General features: G+C 47.2%; 2 protein-coding genes across 5 annotated transcripts in view; both read right to left on the reverse strand.

Annotated features, from left to right (window-relative positions):
• Positions 1-21,357, reverse strand: part of LOC139574569 (glutamate receptor 1-like) — a 200,176-nt gene that overhangs the window by 167,474 nt on the left and 11,345 nt on the right. The gene's annotated exons all lie outside the window — the stretch shown is intronic.
• On the reverse strand, positions 4,278-13,836 carry LOC139572245 (calphotin-like). Its single transcript, XM_071394892.1, has 6 exons — positions 13,696-13,836; positions 12,713-12,904; positions 8,224-8,278; positions 5,411-5,771; positions 5,059-5,215; positions 4,278-4,301 (listed from the first exon to the last, which is right to left on the reverse strand). Exons 1-6 carry the CDS (start codon positions 13,834-13,836, stop codon positions 4,278-4,280), a joined length of 930 nt encoding a protein of 309 aa, XP_071250993.1.

Genomic DNA, 21,357 nt, shown 5'->3' on the forward strand with positions numbered 1-21,357 from the left:
ACCAGAACCCATGCAGGTTGGACGCATCTCCCAGGCTGAGAGAGACCGCCGGATGAGGGAGCGATGCTGTCTATATTGCGGCAAACCGGGCCATTTCCGCTCCACATGTCCCGGGCTCCAGGGAAACGCACTCTCCCGTGCAGGCCTGGGAGGACTGTAACGGGAAACATAACCTCCTCCCATCCATCCAACTCCCGCCTGCTCATTCCAGTTACCCTTTCCTGGGACGACCACGAGTTTTCTCTTCAAGCCTTGGTAGACTCTGGAGCCGCAGGTAACTTCATGGATGGGGTCTGGGCAAAAGAGAATGGCGTTCCTTCTGAACCTCTGAGTGACCCCATAAGGGTTACTACGTTGGATAGAAGCCCTTTGGGATCTGGACTTGTTACTCGTGCCACTACCCCCTTGCGACTTTCAGTTTCCCAACACCAGGAAGTGATGAACTTTCATCTGATCTCCTGTTCCGAGTTCCCTCTCGTCCTTGGTTATCCCTGGCTTCACAGCCATAACCCTCACATCGACTGGTCTGTGGGCACTATCAAGCAGTGGGGTCCTACGTGCCAAGCCACTTGTATCTTCCCGAGTTCCCCGAGTTCCCCTTCCGAGTCTCTAGAATCCATCGACCTGTCCCGAGTTCCCGAGTGTTACCATGACCTCAAACTGGTATTTAGCAAACAGAGGGCCACCAAACTACCACCCCATAGACCTTACGATTGCACCATCGACCTGTTTCCGGGGACCTGCCCTCCCAGGGGTCGGATCTTTTCCCTTTCTCCTCCCGAACGAGCTGCTATGGATACCTACATCAAGGACGCTCTGGCAGCAGGCCTCATGCGTCCATCTACCTCGCCGGCGGGAGCAGGGTTTTTCTTTGTGGCCAAGAAAGACGGTGGATTACGACCTTGCATCGACTACCGGGGACTCAATGCCATAACCGTCCGTAACCGCTACCCGCTACCCCTTATGGCCACAGCCTTTGAGCTGCTCCAGGAAGCAGTTGTCTTCACTAAGCTTGACCTGCGGAACGCATACCATCTTGTGCGGATCAAACCCGGGGACGAGTGGAAGACCGCTTTCAACACGCCTACTGGTCACTACGAATACTCGGTGATGCCCTTCGGCCTGACCCTCCACCCTGAGAAGGCTGGTAGGAACGTCAGGAGCCGTTCCTAGGAGGGGGATTCTGTCAGGTTTTGGCCAAGACTGTTCGGGTTTTGGTCACTAGATGTCCCCATTGCACCTTTTTTGTACCTTTTGTTTTTCTTGCTCTTATTATTGTTTGCACCTGTAGGTCATTCCCTTGTTAGTATTTAAACCCTGTGTGTTCCTCAGTTCCTTGCTCAGTGTTTGTAAGTTAGCACCCAGCCCCAGCCCAAGCCTTGTTTCATTCAGATATTTCTCTTGTTGGATTTTCCAGAGGTTCTCTGGTTTAGTTCTTGTGTATTATTTGAGTAGTCTTTTGAGGTTTGTTTTTCCCTGCTGTTTTTTACCACTTTGTGGAGTTTCTTTTGTATTTTGGAGGATTTCCATTTTGTGCCTTTTGGCTTTATTTTTGGACATTGTGGATTTAGTTTCTTTGCCTGAAGATTTTGTTCTTTAATTAAACCACCATCTCTAGTACTGCTGTGTCTGCCTCATCTTCTGGGTTCTGACGATTATTAGTGACTGTTTCTCGCACCGGGTCCTGACAGCATCTCAACACCAGTAGGATTAAAGGTCACATAATAAGCTTTACAGAGGGATATATACATGTTTGTCTCTGTACAAATGACCTGTCCCTAGCGCACACACGCACGCACGCACGCACGCACACACACACACAAAAGGCATATGCTTTAAAGTATATTCATCATAGCTGCATTAATGCACGAAGAACTATGTTAATTTATGTCTAATACATGAATAGCCTAGACGAGCACTGATTTAACTTGTTAAATGAGCATGTCCAAAGCAGTGTCACATAATGAGGCTAGATATTGTTTTACATATGATTCATTATGGTAGTTGTGTTTCATGTCTAGAATCATTTATCTGTGTATAGGCTAGCTGCAGTGTGTGTGTGTGTGTGCGTGTGTGTGTGTGTGTGCGTGTGCGTGTGCGTGTGCGTGTGTGTGTGTGTGTGTGTGTGTGTGTGTGTGTGAGCTAGCTGCAGTGATCCAATGACAACATGGGCAGAGGGTCTTTACAGTCGCATCTCAACACCAGTAGGATTAAAGGTCACATAATAAGCTTTACAGAGGGATATATACATGTTTGTCTCTGTACAAATGACCTGTCCCTAGCGCACGCGCACACACACACACACACACACACACACACACACACACACACACACACACACACACACACACACACACACACACTTCCCCCTTTGTCACAACTGTCATATAATGTGTCTAACACAGAGTAGAGAATTCTGTAGTTTCCCTGGTTGTTTTGTTGTTCTTATAGCGAATCCTCTGTGATTAGATCCCTCACACAAGTCGTCAATAATATTTGTATTTGTATTTATTATGGATCCCCATCAGCGGCTACTCTTCCTGGGATCTGGCAAAATTAAGGCAATTATACAATTTTAAAAACATTACAATACATTCATTACAGAATTCACAACACACTAAGTGTGTGCCCTCAGGGCCATACTACATTTCCACATATCTACAACGCAAAATCCATGTGTACGTGTGTTATCATGTATCTGTGTCTATGTCTGTGTTACTTCACAGTCCCCGCTGTTCCATAAGGTGTATTTTTACCTGCTTTTTAAATCTGATTCTACTTCTTCCATCAGTTACCTGATGTGGAATAGAGTTCCATGTAGTCATGGCTCTATGTAGTACTGTGCACCTCCTATAGTCTGTTCTGGACTTGGGGACTGTGAAGAGACCTCTGGTGGCCTGACTTGTGGGGCATGGGTGTCTGAGCTGTGTGCTAGTATTTTAAAAGACAGCTCGATACCTTCAGCTTGTCAACACCTCTTACAAAAACAAGTAATGAGGAAGTCAATCTCTCTTCCACTTTGAGCCATGAGAGATTGACATGCACGTCATTAATGTTATCTCTCCGTGTACTTTTAAGGGCCAGCCGTGCTGCCCTGTTCTGAGCCAACTGCAATTTTCCCAAGTCCCTCTTTGTGGCACCTACTACTGAACAGTAGTCCAGGTGCGACAAAACCAGGGCCTGTAGGACCTGCCTTGTTGATAGTGTTGTTTTAAGAAGTCAGAGCAGCGCTTTATTATGGACAGACTTCTCCCCAGCTAAACTACTGTTGTATCAATATGTTTTGACCATGATATTTTACAATCCATGGTTACTCCAAGCAGTTTAGTCACCTCAACTTGCTTAATTTCCACATGAATCAATATCGAGATTTAGTTGAGGTTTAGGGTTTAGTGAATGATTTGTCCCAAATACAATGCTTTAAGTTTTGGAAATATTTAGGACTAACTTATTCCTTGCCACCCATTCCGAAACGAACTACAGATCTTTGTTAAGCGTTGCAGTCATTTCAGTCGCTGTAGTAACTGACGTGTATAGTGTTGAGTCATCCGCATACATAGACACACTGGCCTTACTCAAAGCCAGTGGCATGTCGTTAGTAAAGATTGAAAAAAGCAAGGGGTCTAGACAGCTGCCCTGGGGAATTCCTGCTTCTACCTGGATTATGTTTGAGAGGCTTCCATTAAAGAACACCCTCTGTGTTCTGTTAAACAAGTAACTCCTTGTCCACAACATAGCAGGGGGTGTAAAGCCATAACACATCCATTTTTCCAGCAGCAGACTATGATCGATAATGTAAAAAGCTTCACTGAAGTCTAACAAGACAGCCCCCACAATAACTTTATCATCAATTTCTCAGCCAATCATCAGTCATTTGTGTAAGTGCCGTGCTTGTTGAGTGTCCTTCCCTATATGCGTATTGAAAGTATGTTGTCAATTTGCTTTTTTCTGTGAAATAGCATTGTATCCGGTCAAACACAATTTTTTACAGAATGTTTAATAAGGGTGATAGGCTGATTTAACGGGCTGATTGGTTGGCTATTTGAGCCAGAAAAGGGGGTTTTACTATTCTTGGAAAGTGGAATGACTTCATAATATAATATAAATATTGTCACACATACACACACATGCAAGCAAGCATACACCCACACACCCTGTACTGCTTTTGAATAATCCCTCAGGTGGTTGGTGGTAGAGGCAGGAGGATCTCTATATCTCCCTTCCTCCTCCTCCTAATTATGTCTCTCACTCTCTGACTCACTCTGTGACACTGCTCTCTATCTGTCCGTCTCAGTCTCAGCCTGTTAGCACAAGGAGCAGGAAGCTGAGCTGTAGTGCTGCGCTTGTGTGTGTGTGTGTGTGTGTGTGTGTGTGTGTGTGTGTGTGTGTGTGTGTGTGTGTGTGTGTGTGTGTGTGTGTGTGTGTGTGTGTGTGTGTGTGTGTGTGTGTGTGTGTGTGTGTGTGTGTGTGTGTGTGTGTATTCAAAATCAAAAAACCCATGTCGCGGTAATTAACAAAACATCCAAACATCATCAGCCACAGTTTACCCATAGGAGCAGTATCTAAAGGAGCAGTATCCAAAGGAGAAGTATCTAAAGGAGCTGTATCTAAAGGAGCTGTATCTAAAGGAGAAGTATCTAAAGGAGCTGTATCTAAAGGAGCTGTATCTAAAGGAGCTGTATCTAAAGGAGCTGTATCTAAAGGAGCTGTATCTAAAGGAGCTGTATCTAAAGGAGCTGTATCTAAAGGAGCTGTATCTAAAGGAGCTGTATCTAAAGGATCTGTATCTAAAGGAGCTGTATCTAAAGGATCTGTATCTAAAGGAGCTGTATCTAAAGGATCTGTATCTAAAGGAGCTGTATCTAAAGGAGCTGTAACTGAAAAAACTATATCTAAAGGAGCTGTATCTAAAGGAGCTGTATCTAAAGGATCTGTATCTAAAGGAGCTGTATCTAAAGGAGCTGTATCTAAAGGAGCTGTAACTAAAGGAGCAGTATCTAAAGGAGCTGTATCTAAAGGGGCTGTATCTAAAGGAGCTGTAACTAAAGGAGCTGTAACTAAAGGAGCAGTATCTAAAGGAGCTGTATCTAAAGGAGCTGTATCTAAAGGAGCTGTAACTAAAGGAGCTGTATCTAAAGGAGCTGTATCTAAAGGAGCTGTAACTAAAGGAGCAGTATCTAAAGGAGCTGTATCTAAAGGGGCTGTATCTAAAGGATCTGTATCTAAAGGAGCTGTATCTAAAGGATCTGTATCTAAAGGAGCTGTATCTAAAGGATCTGTATCTAAAGGAGCTGTATCTAAAGGATCTGTAACTGAAAAAACTATATCTAAAGGAGCTGTATCTAAAGGAGCTGTATCTAAAGGATCTGTATCTAAAGGAGCTGTATCTAAAGGAGCAGTATCTAAAGGAGCTGTAACTAAAGGAGCTGTATCTAAAGGAGCTGTATCTAAAGGAGCTGTAACTAAAGGAGCAGTATCTAAAGGAGCTGTATCTAAAGGGGCTGTATCTAAAGGAGCTGTAACTAAAGGAGCTGTAACTAAAGGAGCAGTATCTAAAGGAGCTGTATCTAAAGGAGCTGTATCTAAAGGAGCTGTAACTAAAGGAGCAGTATCTAAAGGAGCTGTAACTAAAGGAGCAGTATCTAAAGGATCTGTATCTAAAGGAGCTGTATCTAAAGGAGCTGTATCTAAAGGAGCTGTATCTAAAGGAGCTGTAACTAAAGGAGCAGTATCTAAAGGAGCTGTAACTAAAGGAGCTGTATCTAAAGGAGCTGTAACTAAAGGAGCTGTATCTAAAGGAGCTGTAACTAAAGGAGCTGTAACTAAAGGAGCTGTATCTAAAGGAGCTGTATCTAAAGGAGCTGTATCTAAAGGAGCTGTAACTGAAAAAACTATATCTAAAGGAGCTGTATCTAAAGGAGCTGTATCTAAAGGATCTGTATCTAAAGGAGCTGTATCTAAAGGAGCAGTATCTAAAGGAGCTGTAACTAAAGGAGCTGTATCTAAAGGAGCTGTATCTAAAGGAGCTGTAACTAAAGGAGCAGTATCTAAAGGAGCTGTAACTAAAGGAGCTGTATCTAAAGGAGCTGTATCTAAAGGAGCTGTATCTAAAGGAGCTGTAACTAAAGGAGCAGTATCTAAAGGAGCTGTAACTAAAGGAGCAGTATCTAAAGGATCTGTATCTAAAGGAGCTGTATCTAAAGGAGCTGTATCTAAAGGAGCTGTATCTAAAGGAGCTGTAACTAAAGGAGCAGTATCTAAAGAAGCTGTAACTAAAGGAGCTGTATCTAAAGGAGCTGTAACTAAAGGAGCTGTATCTAAAGGAGCTGTAACTAAAGGAGCTGTAACTAAAGGAGCTGTATCTAAAGGAGCTGTATCTAAAGGAGCTGTAACTAAAGGAGCTGTATCTAAAGGAGCTGTAACTAAAGGAGCTGTAACTAAAGGAGCTGTATCTAAAGGAGCTGTATCTAAAGGAGCTGCAACTAAAGGAGCTGTAACTAAAGGAGCTGATACACAACACAGAAGAGGAGGAGAGTCTTTTGCAGAAACATAGCATTATATGAAACAGTCTGGTCCAAGAAATGTGGCAAGACGGCTGTATTGAAGCTCTTGTTTTTCTGTATGTGGGCGGTACTACTTGGCTTTGCCTCGCTGCCTGTCCGCCTCTCTGTCCTCCTTCCCTGCCTGCCTGACTCTGTCCTCCTTCCCTGCCTGCCTGACTCTCTGTCCTCCTTCCCTGCCTGCCTGACTCTCTGTCCTCCTTCCCTGCCTGCCTGACTCTCTGTCCTCCTTCCCTGCCTGCCTGACTCTCTGTCCTCCTTCCCCGCCTACCTGACTCTCTGTCCTCCTTCCCTGCCTGCCTGACTCTCTGTCCTCCTTCCCTGCCTGCCTGATTCTCTGTCCTCCTTCCCTGCCTGCCTGACTCTCTGTCCTCCTTCCCTGCCTGCCTGACTCTATGTCCTCCTTCCCCGCCTGCCTGACTCTCTGTCCCCCTTCCCTGCCTGCCTGACTCTCTCTCCTCCTTCCCTGCCTGCCTGCCTCTCTGTCCTCCTTCCCTGCCTGCCTAACTCTGTCCTCCTTCCCTTCCTGCCTGACTCTGTCCTCCTTCCCCGCCTGCCTGACTCTCTGTCCTCCTTCCCTGCCTGCCTGACTCTCTGTCCTCCTTCCCTGCCTGCCTGACTCTGTCCTCCTTCCCTGCCTGCCTGACTCTGTCCTCCTTCCCTGCCTGCCTGACTCTCTGTCCTCCTTCCCTGCCTGCCTGACTCTCTGTCCTCCTTCCCTGCCTGCCTGACTCTCTGTCCTCCTTCCCCACCTGCCTGACTCTGTCCTCCTTCCCCGCCTGCCTAAATCTGTCCTCCTTCCCTGCCTGCCTGACTCTCTGTCCTCCTTCCCTGCCTCCCTGACTCTCTGTCCTCCCTCCCTGCCTGCCTGACTCTCTGTTCTCCTTCCCTGCCTGCCTAAATCTGTCCTCCTTCCCTGCCTGCCTGACTCTGTCCTCCTTCCCTGCCTGCCTGACTCTCTGTCCTCCTTCCCTGCCTGCCTGACTCTCTGTCCTCCTTACCTGCCTGCCCGCCACTCTGTCCTCCTTACCTGCCTGCCTGCCCGCCTCTCTGTCCTCCTACCCTGCCTACCTGCATGACTCTCTGCTTGGGCGCCCAGGCCCCCCACGCACCCATGTACCCCTTGAAGAGAATCTCTCCGGAGAGACTCGCTCAGCCTCGCTGTTCCCTGGTAAACACTGCATAAAGCTTTTAGAGCAAGGACACTCGAGGAAGATTTACCACTGAGCGGCTTTAAAAGAGCAATATAACACTGCTTATACCTCTACTGCTCCCTCTGTGAGTTGGAGAGAGACGTGGGTGGGGGGAGAGAGGGAGAGAAAGAAAAAGGAGGCAGAGAGAAATGACAGACACAGATGCAGAGACAGAGAGACAGAAACAGATACACAGGAGAACACATCACGATATATCCAGACACTCCAAACAGGTTTCAGATCAGGGCATCTGGGAACAGGAGAAGACATAGAGATATAGCCAGCGACTCCGAACAGGTTTCAGATCAGGACATCTGGGAACAGGATAAGACATAGAGATATAGCCAGCGACTCCGAACAGGTTTCAGATCAGGACATCTGGGACCAGAACAGAAGAGAGATCACAGCTACTGACCAACTAACGGTCCTCAGATTAATGTCAAGGAGCTAAAGGACAACCATGGGATTACGTTCTGCCAGGCTGTTACGTTCTAGGCCTGCACAGTACTGGTAGAAGCAGTCACTCTGGAGTGAGACACTAAGAGACACAGAGAGACAGAGGCCTTAGCCTGCATTAGAGAGAGGGAGAGAGAGAGGTAGAGAGAGAGAGAGAGAGAGAGAGAGAGAGAGAGAGAGAGAGAGAGAGAGAGAGAGAGAGAGAGAGAGAGAGAGAGAGAGATAGAGAGGTAGAGAGGTAGAGAGGTAGAAAGCGCTAAAGAGAGAGAGAGAGAGAGAGAGAGAGAGAGAGAGAGAGAGAGAGAGAGAGAGAGAGGGGGTAGAGAGATGAGAGAGGGGTAGAGAGGTAGAGAGAGAGAGAGAGAGAGAGAGAGAGAGAGAGAGAGAGAGAGAGAGAGAGAGAGAGAGAGAGAGAGAGAGAGAGAGAGAGAGAGAGAGAGAGAGAGAGAGAGAGAGAGAGAGAGAGAGAGAGAGAGAGAGAGGGGTAGAAAGCGGTAAAGAGATAGAGAGAGAGGGGTAGAAAGAGGTAGAGAGGGGTAGAGAGAGAGAGAGAGAGAGAGAGAGAGAGAGAGAGAGAGAGAGAGAGAGAGAGAGAGAGAGAGAGAGAGAGAGAGACTGTTGGGAACAAAGGAAGCCGATGTCAGCCTAGCTGTAGAATGTCATGGACTACACAGCTCTTTCTCTCTCTCTCTCCCCTTCTGCCAACTGCTCTGGTCCTGTCTTTTTGTTCTCCTCCTTTGTTCTATCTCTCTAGCCTTCTAGCACGTATTCTCTTTTTCTCTCTCATTCTATCATCCTGTCTCTCACAAACTCCCTTCCTCCCTCCCTCTCTCTCCCACAGAGATAAAACAATGGCGTTTCAACACCTAATTAGTCCAGTAATTGAACGTGTGAGACAAGGCAAGGAGAGATGCTCCACTCCTGATATCCCTCCCTCCATCTCTCCCTGTCCTGCCATCCCTCCCTCCCTCCCTCCCTCCCTCCCTCCCTCCCTCCCTCCCTCCCTCCCTCCCTCCCTCCCTCCCTGTACTGCTGTATCACCCTCTCTCCGCTCTCCCTGTCCTGCCGTCTCTCCCTCTCTCCCTCCTTTGTCTCTCCCTCCCTTTCTCCGCCCCTCTCTCCCTTCCCCCTCCATCTCTCTGCCTACATCTCTCTCCCTCTCTCCCTCCCTTGTCTCTCCCTCTCTCCCTCCCTTCCCCTACATCTCTGCCTTCATCTCTATCCCTCTCTCCCTGTCCTTCTGTCTCTCCTCCTCCCTGTCCTGCTGTCTCTCCCTCTCCTGCCACCTGTCTGTCTGTGTAACTGTCTGTTAGTGCAACAACCTGCCATCTCTCTTGATGATCTCTGTGGGGTGCTAAACAAACGCTTACCTGGGCAACCGATCAGAACCTGGCTCACCCCACACACACAGACTCACACAGACTCACGCACACAGGCAAGCACACACACGCACACACACACACACACACACACACACACACACACATAAGCACACAAACACACAAGCACGTGCACACACACATACAGACCTGTCAGGAGGTGCACACACCAATTATGCCTTTGTAATGATCCCTCCATCTGGACATTATAACAAACAGGTGTGTAAGGATGAACCTACTCGATCCATCTCCAGGAGAAAAGAGAGGAGGAGATGAAGGAGATAGGATGATAGACAGGAAGACGAGCAGGAGCATGAAAAAAGAGGAGAGATGGAAGAGCAGGAAGAGATAGGATAGAAGAGGAGGAGGAGGAGGAGGAAGAGTGCAGTGGAGAGAGGGGAGGAAGAGGATGAGGAAGAGTGATGTGGCGAAAGGGGAGGAAGAGGATGAGGAAGAGTGAGGTGGAAAGAGGGGAGGAAGAGGATGAGGAAGAATGAGGTGGAGAAAGGGGAGGAAGAGAGAGGGGGAGAAAGGGGAGGAAGAGAGAGGTGGAGAAAGGGGAGGAAGAGGAGGAGAGGGGGAACTGACAGGAGGAGGAAGAGGAGAAGGAAGAGAGAGTAGAGCATGGTAGGAAACTTATATTGATAGTCCTTTAGTTCTCTGTATATAAATCAATTCTATTGAAGGTCACTGATATTTAGGGTTCTGGTGTAAAATGTGGCTTGATGCCAGATATAATGTAGACCAGGTTCTCCAACAGGTTGATCACGAGCTACCAGCAGCCCACCTATGAGTAGCTTGCCAAACAATTCTGAAAGTACATGCAATTTTCATGTGTTCCAACGCAAACTGCCATAAACAAATCTCACAAGCATCAGACACAGCAAGCTCCCAGCTACTGTCTGTGTGGTGCACACATTTGTCTATCATTCTGTGTGAAACCAGTTGATGTGATAACCGTCTTGTTGGTCAACAGAAATACTTTCCCCAAAACCTTCTCATTTAAATGTTAACTAGGTAGGCTATCATTTGTATCTATTATTTGCAAACTTTGCCATGAAATGAGCAGCAGCAGTACAAAACCATCGCTAGACCGGCACATTAGACGGCACATCCCTCACTTTCTAGTTGTGCAATTAAAGGGGAATTACACTTCAGGGGAGAGGAGAGGAGAGGAGAGGAGAGGAGAGGAGAGGAGAGGAGAGGAGAGGAGAGGAGAGGAGAGGAGAGGAGAGGAGAGGAGAGGAGAGGAGAGGAGAGGAGAGGAGAGGAGAGGAGAGGAGAGGAGAGGAGAGGAATGTGTCTACTTGAAAGCTGGAAAAGCTTGCAACATGTTACATTTTTTAAAGTAGCTCTCATGCTAGAAAGGTTTGGAGACCCCTAATGTAGACATGTGAAAGCTTAAATGATTAAGTTCGTCACACTCCAAGGCATTCCCATAAGTCAGTGTACACTGTAGGTTAGCATTTTTGTATGTCCTCTCTCTCTGTGTCGCTACCAGTACTGTTGTCAAGACACAACGTTCATTTAACATTTTCTGGGTGTGTGTATATGACAGGAGCTGCCGAGAGTTATCGGAGAAAAAACAGCTAAACACACGCACACACACACACACACACACACACACACACACACACACACACACACACACACACACACACACACACACACACACACACACACACACACACACACACACACACACACACACACACGCGCGCGCGCGCACACAGTCTTGTACAGCTAACCTTGTGGGGACATACAATTCACGCACGCACGCACACACACACACACACACACACATCAAAGTGAAAAAGGTTAAAAAACCAACATTAAAAACACACACTTGTCAAAGTAAGAACTGCTAAAGTGGCAGCTAAATGTGCTGTTGTCTGTGTGTCTCATTAAGACATAAGACAGAGACAGACAGGGACAGACAGGGATAGACAGAGACAGACAGGGACAGACAGGGACAGACAGGGACAGACAGGGACAGACAGAGACAGACAGGGACAGGCAGAGACAGACAGGGACAGACAAGGACAGACAGAGACAGACAGGGACAGACAGAGACAGACAGAGACAGACAGAGACAGGCAGGGACAGACAGGGACAGACAGAGACAGACAGGGACAGACAGAGACAGGCAGGGACAGACAGGGACAGACAGAGACAGACAGGGACAGACAGAGACAGACAGAGACAGACAGGGACAGACAGGGACAGACAGGGACAGCCAGGGACAGGCAGAGACAGACAGAGACAGACAGGGACAGACAGGGACAGACAGGGACAGACAGAGACAGACAGGGACAGACAGAGACAGACAGAGACAGACAGAGACAGACAGGGACAGACAGAGACAGACAGGGACAGACAGGGACAGACAGAGACAGACAGGGACAGACAGAGACAGACAGAGACAGACAGGGACCGACAGGGACAGACAGAGATAGACAGGGACAGACAGAGATAGACAAGGACAGACAGAGACAGACAGGGATGTACCAGAGAGAGAGAGAGGAGGGAGTCTCTCTCTACTGCTTGTCTCTAATGCTACAACATGACAGCTGCCTGCACTACGTACGTCCTCCTTCTACTACACTGCTACACCACTCACACACACACACACACACACACTGCTACACCACACACACACACACACACACACACACACACACACACACACACACACACACACACACACACACACACACACACACACACACACACACACACACACACACACACACACAGGGCATTAGACCGCTGCACCAATCGGGAACCCGATGTTCACTGACAGAACGCCAGAGTTCCTCTGTGGGGATGGGACTCGAGGCAATAATCGCTGCCAAAGGTGCTTCAACAAAGTACTGAGTATATTTTTCAAAAATGTGTTTTTGATTCATCATTAAAAATGATTTAATACATTTTAGAATAGGGCTGTAACGTAACAAAATGTAGAAACAGTCAAGGGGTCTACTTTCTGAATGCACTGTATTTGGTTAACTATTTAACTAGCTATTTAACATGGTGTGATGGCTTGGGGGTAAGAGGCGTTGTCGTGCCCTCTTCATGACTGAGTTGGTGTGTTGAACTTGAAGCTTTCGACCCACTCCAATACAGCGCTGCCGATGTGAATGGGGGTGTGCTCGGCCCTCCGTTTCCTGTGTTCCACGATCGGCTCCTGTGTCTTGCTGACGTTGAGGGAGAGGTTGTTGTCTTGGCACCACAATGCCAGGTCTCTGACCTCCTTCCTATAGCCCTTCTCATCGTCATCGGTGATCAGGCCTAACACCTTCGTGTCGTCAGCAAACTTAATGATGGTGTTGGAGTCGTGCAATTGTGGGTGAACAGGGAGTACAGGAGGGGACTAAGCACGCACCCCTGAGGGGTCCCCATGTTGAGGGTCAGCATGGTGGATGTGTTGTTGCCTACCCTCACCATGTGGGGGCAGCCTGTCAGGAAGTCCAGGATCCAGTTGCAAAGGGAGGTGTTCAGTCCCAGGATCCTTAGCTTAGTGATGAGCTTGGAGGGCACTATGGTGTTGAACGCTGAGCTGTAGCCAATGACCAGCATTCTCGCATAGGTATTCCTCTTGTCCAGGTAGGAGATGGCAGTGTGGAGTGCAATAGCGATTGTGTCATCTGTGGATCTTTGGGGCGGTATGCAAATTGGAGTGGAACCAGGGTGTCTGGGATGATGGTGTTGATGTGAGCCATGACTAGCCTTTCAAAGCATTTCATGGCTACAAGTGCCATGGGTCAGTAGTCATTTAGGCAGGTTACCTAAGTGTTCTTGGGCACAGGGGCTATGGTGGTCTGCTTGAAACATGTTGGTATTACAGACTCGGACAGGGAGATGTTGAAAATGTCAGTGAAGACACTTGCCAGCTGGTCAGCACATGCTCTGAGTACACAGCCTGGTAATTCTTCTGGCCCTGCAGATTTGTGAATATTAACCTGTTTAAAGGTCTTACTCACATCAGCTACATATGCAGGATTTACCGTGAGTGCAGTCTCCGTGAATGTCAATCACGCTATAACGTTGATCATCTGCACTACAGATTGAATCGAGCCATTAAGCTCCAGCCTCAGCCCCTCTCACCTCAATCCCACAGCCCAGTTGAGACACACCATTCTTGGGCACGGTTCTAGCCCTGTGGGGGTGGTTGTGGTGCTGGTGGTGGTGGAGGTGGTGTGTAGGGAATACTAACCAAAACCACTCTCTCTTTTTCCAGTTCCCCATTGTGAATCCCCCTCTGTTCCCCTATCCCGAGAAGAGTATTTTTAAACATAAAAGCTCCCGCCCTCTTATTCCTTCCACATGGTTATTAATAAATATTTATGCCTCTAACTCCGTGGAGTGATGGCTTTGGATGAGCTGCAATGAATAATACATTAAATGCATGTGATGAAGTGCCGTCTCCAGTAATTGTGTGTGTGTGTGTGTGTGTGTGTGTGTGTGTGTGTGTGTGTGTGTGTGTGTGTGTGTGTGTGTGTGTGTGTGTGTGTGTGTGTGTGTGTGTGTGTGTGTGTGTGTGTGTGTGTGTGTGTGTGTGTCCTCCACTAAGTAGTGATCATGCAAACAGATGGAGGACTAAGCAGAGTGTAAACTGTGATGGAGGAGAATCCACAGCAGTTTCTCTGTTTTCAATCCTAAACTCCACACACACTCTCTCTTTCTCTACACGTCTACTCCCAGAGCTACCCAGAGGGACGATACACATCACCACCACACTACAACAGAAGAAGAGGAGAGGACTGTCTCTCTAGGCCCATCACACTGATAATACCCATATACCACGGTAAAAATTGGGGTTGCAAAGGGTCAGAAACTTTACGGTAAATTTCAGGAATTTTTCCATGAGAAGTTAAGCCCGGGAATTTGGGGAATTTTGCTTAAATTCATTAAAAAAGTTAGCTTATGACAGTGAACCTTTTTTGTGGGATACACATAAAGCAATTCTAGGTCTTGTGGCATATTTTGGTTAAACTATCCCCAAGTCAATGGATCACATGTACAGCTGATTCTCAAGATCTTGCACACTAATGAAATGCTATTGAGCCCACACTACTACACTGTGAGCCAAGGACTACATGCTTTCTGGTAAGTTTTGATTACAATAACTAGTAAATAGTAGCCTAAAGCAAAGTGTGTTTAAATCATTTCTAACTTTTTAACAATTTCGCCTAGTTAGTTTTTGCTACCATGTGGGTTTTAGCTTGCTTGAGAATGCTAAATGAGGAGTGTTAATTCACCTGTTTCCATACATGTTTCATTTTAAAACATTTATCTTACAAAGGAGTTGTTTAATCTAACTGCTTAACTATGTATCTGTACATGGAATTGAATTAGTTTGTTTAAAAAAAATATATATCTAATCTTTACAGGAAAATGCCACGGGCACTATCTGATGTGTGGAGATATTGCACTGCAGCTAATGTAGAAGGAAACGCTGTGTACATTTGCAAATACTGTGCCAAATCATATGTGAAGAATGCAACAAAGATGCAGAATCTGGCCAAGTGCATAAAGTTCCCTCAGCGCTCACAACAAGCAACCTCTGACAAAAGTCCCTCTACTTCTATTCGAGGTGAAAATTATGAATCCGGCACCTTATTGATTTCAATAAACAGCTCATGGTCCTCCTGGAATCAAAAGTTGTTTTGACTCAATGGAGGAGCATAGTCAGAGAAATGCTGATGAATGTCTTGCTCGAGCTGTGTATGCAACTGGTTCACCTCTGATGCTGACAAGCAATGTGTATTGGAAGAGATTTATGAATGTTATTTTCCCAGCATACACCCCTCCAACCAGACATGCTTTATCTACTCATTTGCTGGATGCAGAGTTCAAGTGAAGGTCAAGCAAATCATAGAGAAAGCAGACTGTATTGCAATCAGCTCTGATGGGTGGTCGAATGTTCGTGGGCAAGGAATATTTAACTACATCATCTCCACCCCTCAACCAGTATTCTACAAGAGCACAGACACAATGGACAAGAGACACACCGGTCTCTACATTGCAGATGAGCTGAAGGCAGTCATCAATAACCTTGGACCACAGAAGGTACTTGCACTGGTGACAAACAATGCTGCGAACATGAAGGCTGCTTGGTCTAAAGTGGAGGAGTCCTACCCTCACATCACACCCATTGGCTGTGCTGCTCAAACATTGAATCTGCTCCTCAATTACATCATGGCACTGAAACAAATGGATACACTCTACAAGAGAGCCAAGGAAATGGTTAGGTATGTGAAGGGTCATCAAGTTACAGCAGGAATCTACCTCACCAAGCAAAGTGAGAAGAATAAGAGCACCACAATGAAGCTGCCCAGCAACACCCGTTGGGGTGGTGTTGTCATCATGTTTGACAGTCTCCTGGAGGGGAAGGAGACTCTCCAAGAAATTACCATATCACAGTCTGCCGATATGGAACCCCATCAAGAGGATCCTCCTGGATGATGTATTTTGGGAGAGAGTGGTAAGCAGCCTGAAACTCCTGAAACCTATAGCAGTAGCCATTGCACGGATTGAGGGAGACAATGCCATCCTGTCTGATGTTCAAACTCTGCTTGCAGATGTAAGAGAAGAAATCCGTACTGCCCTGCCCACTTCACTGTTGCTCCAAGCAGAGGAAACTGCAGTTCTGAAATACATCAAAAAGCGTGAAGACTTCTGCCTGAAGCCCATACACGCCGCAGCGTACGTGTTGGACCCCAAGAACGCTGGCAAGAGCATCCTGTCTAGTGCAGAGATCAACAAGGCCTATGGTGTCATCACTACCGTGTCTCGCCACCTTGGCCTGGATGAGGGCAAGGTTCTTGGTAGTCTGGTGAAGTACACTTCCAAGCAAGGGCTTTGGGATGGAGATGCAAATATAGCAGTCGTGCCAACATATCTCATCAGCCACCTGGTGGAAGGGACTTTGTGGATCTGAGGCTCTTTACCCTGTTTCCTCCATCATCCTCCAAATCCCACAAACATCAGCCGCCTCAGAGCGCAACTGGTCCTTGTTTGGGAACACACACACCAAAGCACGAAAAGAATTGGTGGCCATCCCGGCAAATTTGAGGCTTTTTGAGCCGGACAACGAGCCATCCTCAACTAGGTTGGAAAGTGACAGTGAAGAAGAGGCCTCAGAGTCTGATGTTCAAAAGGTGGACATTGAGGAGGTCCAGGGAGAAAACATGGAAGCCTGAGAGGAAGACAACCAAAGCTTTAGTTTCTAGACTATAATTTTACAGATGTATGTTGAAAACGTTTTTGGGAGTTGCGATGGATCATTGGGGATCATTCAATATTCCCTTTCTTTTGTTGTTCAGTGAAATCATCCCATGTGAAGATTCAACTCATTTAATTAAAGTTACATTTGCAACTAAATTGTTTTTTTTTATATTGGAAGGATTTAATAATTTGCAATTATGTCTAATTATGATAATGTAATGTTCATGTTTCTGTCTACACATGATATGGTAAATATATCCAATGCAAAAAACATCTACATTTAAATGGTATTAATATTAATTTGCATTATATTCCCGTTAATTCACATACTGTATATTCCTGTTAAGTCCCACAGAAAGTTTCCACCTCTGAATATTCCCCAAAACATGCAAGCCTAGTAATAATACACAAATCTCAAAAGTCCAACTTTATGAAACCCGTAATGTGGGAAAACAATGAAATAGTGCTCTCTCTCCAATCACCTCTCTTTGTATCTGAACCGGAGTACATTTCTGCAACATGACTCCATTTTGACTCCCGGCCTTTCCAAAAGACAGTAAACTATACACCAACATTCATATTCCATACGTCTATGTGGTTGTTATAATCTAACCCTTGTAGTGGTGCTTTGATATGGTGATCAAGGGTCCAGCACCCGGGCTAACACGACACCATTTCTGTCCAACAAGCTCTCACGGTCTCACAGCAGAATCAGACATACAAAGCCCTGTCCATAAACGGCACATTTCTAAGGTTAAATTTAGGCATTCATTCCGAATGGTTAAGTTAAGGTTTGGGATACGGTTCAAACTAAATGAGTGCCTAGCCCTGGGATTGAACCTGCAACCCTCAGTGTCAGAGTTCACAGCTTACGCCCATCCACCACCCCCTTCCACAACGCCCATGCAAAACACAAGCCTACTTGGGGAGATTCTCATTTGGGCACAAAACTGTCCTCCATCCTCTCTCCTCCGTTCACTCTCCTTCGTGACATAGAAACCGAGAAGTGTTCAAGGATTGTGTCAGTTCATTAGCAGACGAGCGGAAGAGTGTCGTCCCCTTCCCGATAGCCACCTTTCATCGAGGATAGTCATGTACATCCTACTGTGGAAGAGTTTAGAATTTGTCTTTTTTATTTTATTTTTTAACCTTTATTTAATTAGGCAAGTCAGTTAAGAACAAATTCTTATTTACAATGACGGCCCACCAAAAGGCAAAAGGCCTCCTGCATGGACGGGGGCTGGGATTAAAAATACAAAAATATATATGACAAAACACACATCACGACAAGAGAGACACCAAAACACTACATAAAGAGAGACCTAAGACAACAACATATCTGCCAGAGGACCCTCTCATTTCCCTCTCATTTCAAGCAAGTCCATTTCCCTCCACATTCACTCTCCTCGATTAAATTTGACTTTTTTTCAAAAGGAGGCGAGGGAAGATGGAGGAGAGATGACACAGGAGGTGAGCAAATCTAAATGATAAAAGGCATTGATGATAATAGTGCTCACCATTGCCCCTAGTGGCCGGTTTTGACGTCATCTCCTGGACATACGTCTAATTTCGCAGTTTACTTGTGTCATGCCCTGGCCATAGAGAGGCTTTTATTCTCTATTTTGGTTAGGCCAGGGTGTGACTAGGGTGGGCATTCTAGTTTCTTTATTTCTATGTTTTCTATTTTCTTTGTGTTTGGCCGGGTGTGGTTCTCAATCAGAGGCAGCTGTTTATCGTCGTCTCTGATTGAGAACCATACTTAGGTAGCCCTTTTTTCCACCTGTCTTTGTGGGAAGTTGACTTTGTTTAGGGCACATAGCCTTTGAGCTTCACGGTTTGTTTTTGTAGTGTTTATTGTTTTGTTCTGCGTAATTTTTATTAAATAAAAGAAAATGTGCGCTCACCACTCTGCACCTTGGTCCTCTCCTTTCAACAGTCGTGACAGAACTTCCCACCAACAAAGGACCAAGCAACGTGGCCAGGAGAGGCAGCCCCCCAAAAAATTGCGGGGGGCGGCACACGGGACGGTCGGCGGAGCCGAGGATGGAACCAGAGCCAGTCGGGGTGAACTTGGAGGGGAGCGAAGGTAGTGAAGCATAGACTGTGAAGGAGTTGATGGGGAGATTGGAGGAGAGAGCTATGAGAGCTGCTGTGTTGGTGCATGAGGCACGACATTCGCCCTACGGAGCGTGTCCTCGGTTTGATGTCTGAGTCAGCTCTCCATACTCGTCCTGAGGTGCGTGCTAGCCGTCTGGTGAAGACTGTGCCAGCCCCACGCACTAAGCCTCCTGTGCACCTCCCCAGCCCTGTACGTCTTGTGCCAGCTTGGTGCTCCAGACCTCCAGTGTGCCTCCACAGCCCGGTGAGTCCAGCCTCCTCCAAGGACCAGGCCTCCAGTAGGTCTCCCCAGCCTGGGGGGGAGTAGGTCTCCCCGCACGTGCCGGACTAAAGTGGGCATGCAGCCAAGAGGAGCGGTGCAAGTGCTAAGCACCAGAGCTCCAGTGCTCCCCTACAGCCCGGTTCGACCTGTGCCTGCGTTCTGGAGGTGCCGGGCTAGAGTGGGCATTCAGCCTGGAAGAGTGGTGCCAAGGCGACGCATCAGATCTCCAGTGCTCCCCCACAGCCCGGTTCATCCTGTGCCTCCTCCAAGGACCAGGCCTCCAGTAGGTCTCCCCAGCCTGGTTCATCCTGTGCCTCCTCCACGGACCAGGCCTCCAGTAGGTCTCCCCAGCCTGGTGAGTCCAGTGCCTGCTCCACGGGCCAGTCCGGAGTCTCCAGCGACGGCTTCCAGTCCGGAGCCTCCAGCAACGTTCTTCAGTCCGGAGCCTCCAGCGACGGTCCCCAGTCCGGAGCCTCCAGCGACGATCCCCAGTCCGGAGCCTCCAGCAACGTTCTCCAGTCCGGAGCCTCCAGCGACGGTCTCCAGTCCGGAGCCTCCAGCGACGATCTCCCGTCCGGAGCCTCCAGCGACGGCCTCCAGTCCGGAGCCCCCAGCGACAGCCTCCAATCCGGAGTCGCCATCGAGGGCCGCCAGTCCGGGGCCCGCAACGAGGGTTCCCAGTCCAGGGCCCGCAACGAGGGTGCCCAGTCCGGGGTCGGCGGCGAGGGTCCCCGCACCAGAGGCGCCACCAAAGTGGGGGGAGCCAGAGGCGGAAGGGGGTCTACGTCCCGCACCAGAGCCGCCGCCGTAAAGGAAGCCCACCCGGACCCTCCCCTTTAGAGTCAGGTTTTGCGGTCAGAGTCCGCACCATTGGGGGGGGGGGGGTACTGTCACGCCCTGGCCATAGAGAGGCTTTTATTCTCTATTTTGGTTAGGCCAGGGTGTGACTAGGGTGGGCATTCTAGTTTCTTTATTTCTATGTTTTCTATTTTCTTTGTGTTTGGCCGGGTGTGGTTCTCAATCAGAGGCAGCTGTTTATCGTTGTCTCTGATTGAGAACCATACTTAGGTAGCCCTTTTTTCCACCTGTGTTTGTGGGAAGTTGACTTTGTTTAGGGCACATAGCCTTTGAGCTTCACGGTTTGTTTTTGTAGTGTTTATTGTTTTGTTCGGCGTCATTTTAATTAAATAAAAGAAAATGTACGCTCACCACGCTGCACCTTGGTCCTCTCCTTTCAACAGCCGTGACAACTTGAGAGATTTCTCTGCTCTGTCATCCCAGTGACATCATCCCAGCACTACAACATTCCATCTCATGCAGTACAGTACTATAGTAATAATTCCAGTGTGACCAATAGGTCAGAGGTTCTCAAACCGCCCCCAGCCGTTTCACAATGTTCTTGTAGCCCTGAACTGGAGAGGCTTGAGAACCTCTGCTTCAGGCCAGGCTATAATACTGTAGTACTAATTCCTGTTGGTTCTCTAGACCAGGCTATAATACTGTAGTACTAATTCATGTTGGTCCTCTAGATCAGGCTATACTACTCTAGTACTAATTCCTATTGGTTCTCTAGACCAGGCTATAGTACTCTAGTACTAATTCCTGTTGGTCCTCTAGACCAGGCTATAATACTGTAGTACTAATTCCTATTGGTTCTTTAGACCAGGCTATAATACTGTAGTACTAATTCCCGTTGGTCCTCTAGACCAGGCTATAACACTGTAGTACTAATTCCTATTGGTTCTCTAGACCAGGCTATAGTACTCTAGTACTAATTCCTGTTGGTCCTCTAGACCAGGCTATAACACTGTAGTACTAATTCCTATTGGTCCTCCAGACCAGGCTATAATACTCTAGTACTAATTCCTGTTGGTCCTCTAGACCAGGATATAATACTCTAGTACTAATTCCTGTTGGTCCTCTAGACCAGGATATAATACTCTAGTACTAATTCCTGTTGGTCCTCTAGACCAGGCTATAATACTGTAGTACTAATTCCTGGTGGTCCTCTAGACCAGGCTATAATACTCTAGTACTAATTCCTGTTGGTCCTCTAGACCAGGCTATAATACTCTAGTACTAATTCCTGTTGGTCCTCTAGACCAGGCTATAATACTGGAGTACTAATTCCTATTGGTCCTCTAGACCAGGCTATAATA

Source organism: Salvelinus alpinus, chromosome 4 (assembly GCF_045679555.1).
Source record: "Salvelinus alpinus chromosome 4, SLU_Salpinus.1, whole genome shotgun sequence".
Taxonomy (NCBI): domain Eukaryota; kingdom Metazoa; phylum Chordata; class Actinopteri; order Salmoniformes; family Salmonidae; genus Salvelinus; species Salvelinus alpinus.